Genomic DNA, 9,891 nt, shown 5'->3' with positions numbered 1-9,891 from the left:
AAATTGGCGCGTGCGTCAACACCGGAAAATCATATATATTATATAGCTAATATCTCGTCATTTGGCCTCCCGCGCGCTCGCAATTGTATAGTCTTTTAGTATACCAATCGTACATCTTCTGAATTGATCCCTGATCCATTTCTTTGTCAAAAAGGTGTTGAAATCTACATGTAAACAGTAGATTTTTGGTGTTGACGCACGTGCCAATTTCGGCCAGTTTTTACTCCGCCGTAGAGGGTACTCTACAGAGTAATTGTAGCGAACGCATGTGCCTGCACGCAAGGGCCTTTTTAGTGGTTGCCCTTGGTTGGCCAGGAGAACTAAACTGAGGACGCACGCGCCCTCCCCCTCCCCCTTAACTGTGCCCCCCCGCTATGGCCGCCAAAACGCGGATACAAAGCTGTTCCTGCAATTGCCGATGAAACTTGGTGATATTATACGGGTAGAAACCTCACGATATTTAACAAAGATCACGACACTGCGGAGGATCGCGAAGTCTGCCAGAAGTAAAGTTCTTGCAGCCAAGCATGGGCGTTCGCTATGATTTCTAGCGAGCCCGCGTACCGAAGCGAAAAAATATTTTTCCAGGGGGGGGTAGAAGCCGGTCGTGCACATCAACGTAACCTTCCTCCTTCAATTCTTTTCGTTTTTCTGCGCGCTTTGGGCATGACATGGCGCTGCGCATTGGACAAGTTCTCCGAGGGGGTAAGGGGAAATATGAGCTGTTGGAACAGTTAAAAGGTTCTACGGTCTTTAAAGCCAGAGTGGTGTCTAGCCTCTCGATCCAAGCAGAATGGCATGAGTCTCTGCTCTAATGTACTTCAGGAATTGACCGCTTATTATCGCTCTAGGACTGTGGTGAAATCTGCTATTACGAAAGATGAGATCTTTACCTTGAAGCGTGAATATCGCAATTACCAGAACCCTGAAATCGCCTCATGTCCACATATTCGAACTCTGTACGATGTTGTACGGCAAAATGAAGCTCAAGAGGGCCCGATATACTTGGTATTCGAATGGATGGATCATGACTTGCGATCGACGCCAGCCAACGTGTTCCGAAGTGACCAAAGGCTGCCTAGAGTTATGTCCAAAGCGGCACTGTCGGCTCTGACCGTTTTCAAAATGCTTAATGCTGTCCATACAGGTAAGCTTTATTCTATCGCTAATATCCGCGGTACTAAACGGCTAGATATTTCTATAAATAATATCTTCGTCTCCAACATCGATAGCCCTTCGCCAATTGCTAAATTGGGAGATTTAGGGAACTGTAAGTGCTACAGCTACTTCCGTATCCGTTGAGAGCGCTGATATGCATAGTGATTTCCGAGGGTTCTACTCAACGTGTCCAGAGCCTGCCATGCCGGGCACCTGAGGTGTGGCGAGGTTTGGGGTGTCAGCATTGCTCGGATGTATGGTCACTCGGTGTTACGGTTAGTTCTCTCATTTCGTAATTTCACCGCAAGCTAATGTCGAAGTTGGCACATCGATTATCCCCGCAAACGATCTTCGGAGCTCGAGACAAGATAATTAAAGGATTCACCCAAGCGTGGTGCATCGCGAAAATCATCCGTCTTCTCGGCCCGGTGGGTCAACCTGTCGATTCTGAGGCCTATAGGGAGGAGTTCGAGCTTGCGGAACAATTAGCTGTCATGGAGAATCCTCATGACGGCACGGAGCTCATCAGAATAGGCACTTTACGGGAGGAATTGCAGCGACTCTCGGATCCCCCCGTGTCGCCGCAACTACTGGACTTTATTGAATTCTTACTCGTTATCGACCCCAGCAAGAGGCCAACGGCTTCAGAGGCGCTGCAACACCCCTACTTGCAACCTTTTCTGTGAAAATGTTCACCCTTACGAAGCGTTGAAACGAATAGAGAAGTTATAAATGGAGGGCTAAAGTGGTATCATAAAATTTTGTTACATTGTTTGCTACTTAGGTGCCAATATCTCCCCTTCCACTTAACAACAAAGGTCCGTCTAATCGCCTCTACGCTTAGCGCGCCATCTGTGCGTGGTTAGTCAACTCATCGTGCCTTGAGCGCAGCTAAAGGCGGACGTTACCTGTTGTTCGGAAGTGACATGTCCAATCACAACCTCCTTTCCCTGAGGATCTTGTGCAACAACGGTGCTATGTTCATCGGGGTCTTGCGGACTTAGGTAGGCATCAAACTACTTTTATCAGTGAACGATCTCTAAAGTTTAGCCAGGCAGAAACATACGTGATTACGATGGAGCTTGCGCTGGATGCCTGGGTTGCGGACAACAGTCTGTTGCTCTCGACGGCTGCCTTCACCTTGTTCACGGTATCAATGAGACGGCGGTAACCGGCATGGCGGACCTCGCAGGCCACATATACCGGGATCTGCCTGTGTCGACCTGGTGCCGATCACTACTATACTAGGGCTAGATCAGGGTATGTCCGGCCGACAGCTTGTTTCCGCAAGTGGGATATTTGAGGAGGCGGGACATCGTATCTCAATAGAAGAATGACAAGTTCGTCTGATGGCTAGAAGGAGGTCTGATTGCAAGAATAGCGGTTAAGATTGTCGGGGAACTTAGTTGACAGCTGTAATGGACTCACTCAGAGGGAGAACAGCGATGACTTAAACAATTGAGGTTGGACGTCAGTACGCATTTTCATTTCCCTCGACGCGGATTTATGCCTTTCGCTTCAAGCTACTCAGTAATACTACTAGGCCACACTAGGCAGCACAACTGTGTTCCACTAATCTAATATTTTGGCGCAAAAGCGGTAGATGAGTCACACATTTGCTCATGTTTAACCTAGGAAATCTTGTGGGGCATATCAAGGCCCCATAAAAGGTATGAGAAGGTGGTGATTACGATACCGCTTGGATTAAATGGTAACTGGCCCACCAGCGCAAATGCAATATTAATGGGCGAGCTTGCAAATGCGCTCCGCCGCCGGAAACACCAGTAGCCCCAATGCTAAAGGATTACTAGTTGAATGTGTGTTGGTGAAAAGGTTGCCTAGTTTGAAGGGATTATCCACTGATTTTAAAGCCTTTTCATCTGTAGCCACGCTGACGAGATTACCCAGCAAAGAGCCAAATGTTGGGGTGGCTGTGCCCGGTTTAAGCTTAGTTTTGTAATAATATGCTTAGTACGAATTCGTATGATTTTGCCAGATTAGATTAACGCCCCATAGGTAATAGGCTGGCTTAAAACTCTAGAAACCCTAGTAAGTTCCTAATAGTGGACTAGAATAGTTCCTATCTATACTTTATCTATGATTAAAGAACGGAGAATAAAATGTGGAATGAAAGGAGAGACGAGAGAGAGAATTTGGACTCTAACATGCGCTGAATGTGCTTAGCGCTACAACTAATGGGAACTGAGAATCGATAAGAGCCTTAAATTATTGGGAGCATTTGAGGAGCATTATATATCTAAACCATGTCAACCGGAAACCGTAACTCTCAGTGATTCTTGTGCTCATTATTTCACCACTTTTAACTGCCACTGCATATTTATCCGACATTTGGCGCACGTGAATACTGGTTTCCATTAATTCCGAAGCGTCCAAATGGACAGCATTTCCAAGTATAGCACTCCATCTAGGGTTATAAAGGAGAGCCCACCGCAACGGAGGGGCATAGAGAAGAGGTTGAGGGAAACCACAAGTCGAATTCGAATATTAAAGCATGACGAGAACGATAAAGTTATTGCGCGTAGCTGCGCTAGGTCTGATTGTCTCATATTAACGCATCTCCAGACATCCCTCACGTTTCGGAGGTCTCGAAACCATGCCATTACAGTGTTAGGAATGTAGGAAGAGGAGACTATTAATTGAATTAAATAATATCAGACCAGTGTATTGAACTTAGGAGTGTGGAGCCGCATGAGAATGATTGCCACTGCAACACACCGTCTTGTTGCTGCAGTCCTCGACGTGTGCCGTCCCGCTTCAGTACAATTCGTCCTACGGTTATCGATAAGATCTAGCCTAATAGAACCAATCGGATTAAGTTGGGATTGTTATTTTGCTAGTGCATGGATCACTTGACGGTAGGACGCTACCGTTGCATAGGGGGGTCTCGTTCATCCGGAGGTGAGAAATCGAGGTGTATTCACCATGTTAAAACCGAAAGGCGTGTTATTCCAGCCTCGTTTACGTTGATAACACGAACCGATGATTCCGTGTGTTTTTCTGTTCTCACAGATGCCGGATGTCCGGATGGCGCTTTGCGATGTCTCGGAATTGAGAACGGGCTTGGGTCTTTGTTCGCGTGGGCGCTCACTAGTATTATCTTCTTTTATTTTTCTGAACCGAAACCACTACGTCCGCTAGGATGATTTGGCACCGGGGTATTCTACTCAGCAGCCGCGGCGCCCTCCGCATTGCGTGCCGTACGGCAATTCTCAGGCAGCTGTCAGTCGATAATTGGAGTATCGTTCGATACGGCACTGGTACGCACGACCTATTCCACATCGTTTCGATTCTGTGGAAGGTGACATGGGCAATTCAATCCATCGAAAGTAGACTGGGAATAATTGAAATACGGTCCTGCTCATGGCCTTGTATGATGCTTAAACCGGAATGCTTAATGAGTAAGCCAAAAAAAAAAATTTTAAAAAGGAAGAATAAAAAAAGTAACATTACGTTGAGATTCTAGGCGGGCAGGTGGTGGCAAGAACACGGGACTAACTCTGTTGAGGAATTTTCAAAGGAAGAACAAGCTTAAGCGGAAGGAAGTGGCGCAGGCCAATGACGAGCAGTAGGAATGAATAAACGCATGAAGGCGGATATTGAGGAAATGTATCATGCCTCGCTATACTGAATACCGCAACTCTCTTGATGAGCGCATGCAATCAGCAGTGTCGGGCCAATCATAAAAGCTCCGTATGGCGCCCGCCGGTTCGCTGTGGCGTTCGTGTCATGCATGGGCGTTGGCCAAGACGGCAACCGCTTGCCTCTCTGCAGCCATCCCCTGGCGCAAAGCGGAATAGCGCCATCCTTCTCCTCAAATTCTTTCGCTCCTCCACTTGGGCCAACTTGGGCGTATGGGGTGTGATCCGGCTGATGCCTCCCTCGCTCCCTCTCTCTCCTAACCTCATCCCCATTCCTCTTTCCGCCTTGTACATTCCTCGCTGCTGCTTCTTGTATCCTTCTTTTCCTTTACTATTGTTAATACTAACACCCACGTTCACTACCTACAGCCACACTACCCCAAGGGGAAACATTCGCCCTTGGCTCCTGGCCGTCATTCGTTGCTAATCCTTACCCTAATCCTCCACCGCGTTTCAGCATCAAAACTTGCCACGAGTAATAGCCGTCCAGCTGCATTGAACCTTATGCTCTCTGCAATTGTAGCGCCATCGTCTGTCTAAATTTCTGCATCCATAATCGACATCACCCGTTCGACAGACGACCACCGTCGCTCTAATGCTGCGCTACTTCGCCGCTGCTGCGCTTGCAGCCATCCTCTCATCACCTTTCGTCCTCGCCGATACTCCCACGTGCGGTCCTGGGAATCTATGCCCCCAGGATGCGCCCTGCTGCTCTCGTACGTCACAGCCATAAAATTCCAACTTGGAGCGTCTGAACACGCGACTGACAGTTCCGTGTTATAGAATACGGACAATGCGGTGTCGGCGCATACTGTCTAGGTGGTTGCGACCCTCTTTTCTCCCATCAATTCGACTCTTGCGTGCCAGCACCGGTATGCCAGAGCGCAGACTACCAGTTAAAGTCGCTGGACGACGTAAAATCTATTGACACTTACCTTGGCAATGCATCAAATATTAACTGGGTCTCACAAGGGCAGCTTGTGACCTATAACGATGCTCTACTCTTGACCATGGCCCAGGACACAGTCGGCACGCTATTGTCTTCCACACATTACGTCTGGTACGGCAAGATCTCCGCCAAGCTAACCACCAGCCAAGGCCAAGGTGTCGTGACAGCCTTCATCATGATGTCTGACGTAAAAGATGAAATTGATTTCGAATTCATCGGTGTTGACATCGAGCATGCGCAGTCCAACTACTACTCGCAGGGTGTGACCAATTGTAAGCAGTGCTCTCAACCACCCACAACCCTGTTTACTTTGAAACTGACCAATCATGTTTCGCATAACCAGATCACAATGGACTTAACCTCACCGTGTCCAATACCGTCCAAAATGTGCACGAATACACCATCGACTGGCAGCCGGATACCCTAACCTGGTCCATTGACGGCACTGTCCTGCGTACGCTCAAGCGCTCCGACACCTGGAACGCGACCTCCAACCGCTTCGACTACCCCCAGACGCCGTCGCGAATCATGCTCTCACTCTGGCCCGCCGGTCTCTCCTCCAATGACATCGGTACCGTGGAGTGGGCCGGCGGCCTGATCAACTGGAACTCGCCGTACATGCAGAACGGCTACTACTACGCCATGGTGCAGGAAGTGAGCGTGGAATGCTACGACCCACCCAGCGGCGCCAACAAGACGGGCTCGAAGTCCTATGTCTACAACAACGAGGCCGGCACCAACAACACCGTCGCCATCACCGACGACTCCGAGATCCTGGCCTCCTTCTACGCAACGGGCGAGAAACCGAACTACAACCCCAACGCAGCCGCCTCGGGCTCGAAGTCCAGCTCTGCGCCCGCGGCCACCCAGTCCCTCGAGACCGTGCCCGGCATGAGCGGCGGCGGCAACCGCGGCGGCGATAATGCGCCCAGCTCTGCCGCGGCCAGCGAGGCGACCGGCACCGCGACGGGCTCGGCGGCCAGCGTGGCGTCGGCGTCGTCCACGGGCGTCGCGGGCTTCAACCAGGGCGGCGGGGGGAACGCGGGGAGCGGCGCGAGCGCGCTGCGGAAGGAGGGCCGTCTGGGCATGGGCGGCAGCGGGCTGGCGGTTTGCGTGGCGGTGTTGGGGCTGCTGGTGCTGTGAGCTGAGGCGGAAATGTAATTCTTGCATTGGGGTAGGGTTATTTGACTCTTGCTAAATAAGCGATTCCACACGTTTTTTTAGCAGGGGTAAAAATAAAGAGGTCAAGAAGAAAAGGGGAGAGGAGACAAGAGTAGAAAGCTGGAAGCGAGCCGTGATTGGGGAGGCATGGATCGTAGCATCTATTGCATTTGCATCATCGTCATCATCATCACCGGCTGGCTTGGTTTGATATCTCTCTCTCTACTCCATTTCCTGCTTCTGTCCCGCCTTGTTTTCTTACCGCGCTTCTTGCTGAGCGCTCTCTACTTGTTACTTTTTTCAGCCGGCTCGAAGTGCCTTATGTGGCGAGCTGGGATAATGCTTGATGAGACTGTCGGCTGCTGCTTTCTGAGCGAGGGACACGCGGTTGCCGGCTTGTCGCGTCGTTCCTTTTTGTCTACGTGTGGAGGGGAGCATGGATTTACTATAGTAATTCAAATGCTAGGAATATTTAAAGTTCAGCCGGTTCGCCTTTACTGTGCGTGAGGTTATGTCAGTAAGTGTGAGAGTGGGACGGGCGGCGGACTGGCGTGCAGGAGCTGGGTGCGGCTGCTTCGCGGGGTTGTGGAAGTGAGAATGCGGGTTGGTCTTTTGGTTATGGAGTCGGATAACCAGTGGAGTAAGTTGATGGATACTGCTCAGGTCTTGGCTTAGAACGGTGTTTCTTCAAATCACCTCCTCAAGGTGTATAGGCACGAGGCTGACGTCTGAGAATAGCCAGTAGGGTCCCATTCTATGTTGCAACAACCGCTGTCTCTGAAAGGTGTGTCGTCACCGGATCAGCGCAATTGCTAAAACATAAAGGGGAGAGACTACGGCGGTCTCTGAAGGATGTTAGTGCAGATGCTCGTGACATATGTGAATGCAGCTTACATTTATTTAGCATTAGAGTAGCAAGATTAGTGGGAGGTCTTCAAGTACAAGATTATTAGTTGTGAGTAGAAAAAGGAGGGGTGTTGTAAAATCAGATATCTGGGGCATTATTATCTACGTCTAAGCGATGGTATGCGCACCTGCGCTTCCCCTCCGCGTTCCTGATCACTTAAAGTCTAGTGAGGCAGTAATCGTGAGGTCCTAAAGCTACGGGAAATCTACAGTAGCTCGAATTGCTCTCAGTAAGGTATCAGAACGCTATTATAAGTTTGACCCGGATGGAGGGATAGCTTTACAAATGGTTATTGGGCGGGCCAGGGGTTCTATCCCCACTTTTGTCTCACGATTTCGGAGCAGTGCTATCGACGAAGGCGGCCACAACACTGAAGAGGTATGATACAAGATTGAGAGCAGAAAAATCAAAATAAGGGCCTTGCCGTAAGGTGACGATGATCAAGAGATAGTGTTGACCGGACAATTCAGAATGAGAACTCTGTACCATTGCAAGAGGCTCTAGAGCCTCATTATATACAAGAGATGGGTGGGTCACCGGTACCCTTGATCTAATATTGATATAACAGTGATCGACGCTAGGCCGATAGTAGCCGACAGTAAACGCCTCTCGGTCGACAGATAGGCAGTACAGCTAGAGAAGCAGAGATGACCTACGAGTAGGGGAAGGCGGCAAGTTCTGTTCCACAGGTTTGTTTCCTAGTGTATGTTTTAAATACTATTCCGAAGGGACCTGGCTGGGGCTACCGGGTGAGGGTATGTAACAATAGGGTAAAAGCATGTGGGTGACTGGGTTTTATCTAGTATTTGCCTCTAGTGGCAAGTAAGACTTAGCAATAAAAATCTAGCTATCCTGCAACAGGACAGTACGAGCATTCACATCGCACACGAGTCTAGAATGTCCTCGAATAGATTTCTGACTTTATAAATGCCCTGTTATAACCAGGGTAGGCGAAAATCTAATCTTATCTCGATCCGATTGATAATCAATGATCGATACGATATTTCGTATCGATCAAAGTATCATGATATTATCTTAGCATTCCCCCTATAGCCCCACCAATATAGGTCTATATTTTATAAACAGAGACCTATTTTATAGCTCTGCTCTAGGGCTATAAAATAAGCCCTTATTTATATAATTTAGGGCTGTTTTGGTAGAGTTATTGGGGGTGTGTTTACTATCGGTCGCAAAATATTGGTAACTCGCCCAGAGCCGAACGTCGCGCATCTCCCACTCTATCAAAACAATACACCCTTAATAGCCCCACTAGTATAGCTCTACTTTAAAACTATAAAATATGTCCTTATTTATATAATTTAGAGCTATTTTAGTAGAGTTAATATAAGGTATTAGCTTATATACGCGACCGGCTTATATATAGTTTTCCTTACTAAAATATACCAAAATATACTAAAATACACCTTTTTCTACCATCTATAACTCTATAACCTTTATATGAAATTTTATAAAAATAAAAATATAACCTATTTAATATTAAAACAATAATTTTATATAAAAAAAATTGTAATATTTATAGTATATATATATTTAATATTAAGTCAAAAAGTACTTTTTTAATAAAACTTAAATTTATTAAAATTATTAATACTGAAGTTATTATGTAGCTATATATTCTATTTTTTTTATATAAAATTATAATTTTAGTATTAGATAAGTTATGTTTTAATTTTTATAAAAATTTATTAAAAATTTATAAAGTTATAGGTAGTAGAAAAAGGTGTATTTTGGTATATTTTAGTAAGGAAAACTGCGTACGAGCCGGTCGCATACACAAGCTAATACCCCATATTAACTCTACTAAAATAGCTTTAAATTATATAAATAAGGGCTTATTTTATAGTTTTAGAGTAGAGCTATAAAATAAACCCCTATTTATATAATTTAGAGCTATATTGGCTGGGCTATTGGGGGTGTATTATTTTAGTAGGGGGGGTGATGGGGTTTATCGAAAAAATCAATCGATATGATATGATATGATATGATATCGCGTATCGTATCAATCTAATTGATAATGATTTTCGCCCACCCTGGTT

The 9,891-nt window shown here is 47.0% G+C and overlaps 3 protein-coding genes across 3 annotated transcripts; all 3 read left to right on the top strand.

Annotated features, from left to right (window-relative positions):
- Positions 1 to 671: 671 nt before the first annotated feature.
- Positions 672 to 1,844, top strand: K441DRAFT_691366 (kinase-like protein; the record flags this gene model as incomplete). Its single annotated transcript, XM_067652472.1, has 5 exons — positions 672 to 796; positions 852 to 1,147; positions 1,193 to 1,270; positions 1,321 to 1,433; positions 1,479 to 1,844. 5 exons carry the CDS (start codon positions 672 to 674, stop codon positions 1,842 to 1,844), a joined length of 978 nt encoding a protein of 325 aa, XP_067496527.1.
- A 3,167-nt stretch (positions 1,845 to 5,011) lies between these two features.
- On the top strand, positions 5,012 to 5,328 carry K441DRAFT_377696 (uncharacterized protein). Its single transcript, XM_067641485.1, has one exon. It carries the CDS (start codon positions 5,050 to 5,052, stop codon positions 5,242 to 5,244), a length of 195 nt encoding a protein of 64 aa, XP_067496526.1. The 5' UTR covers positions 5,012 to 5,049; the 3' UTR covers positions 5,245 to 5,328.
- Positions 5,073 to 7,127, top strand: K441DRAFT_671404 (glycoside hydrolase family 16 protein). The gene is made up of 3 exons (XM_067650419.1): positions 5,073 to 5,533; positions 5,601 to 6,038; positions 6,110 to 7,127. The coding sequence occupies exons 1-3, from the start codon at positions 5,413 to 5,415 to the stop codon at positions 6,907 to 6,909; spliced, it is 1,359 nt and encodes a 452-aa protein (XP_067496525.1). The 5' UTR covers positions 5,073 to 5,412; the 3' UTR covers positions 6,910 to 7,127.
- The last annotated feature ends 2,764 nt before the right edge of the window (positions 7,128 to 9,891 follow it).

Source organism: Cenococcum geophilum, assembly GCF_001692895.1.
Source record: "Cenococcum geophilum 1.58 unplaced genomic scaffold K441scaffold_99, whole genome shotgun sequence".
NCBI classification, from domain to species: domain Eukaryota; kingdom Fungi; phylum Ascomycota; class Dothideomycetes; order Gloniales; family Gloniaceae; genus Cenococcum; species Cenococcum geophilum.
The sequence above is the reverse complement of the archived record's forward strand: the minus strand, read 5'-3'. Positions and strand labels throughout refer to the sequence as shown.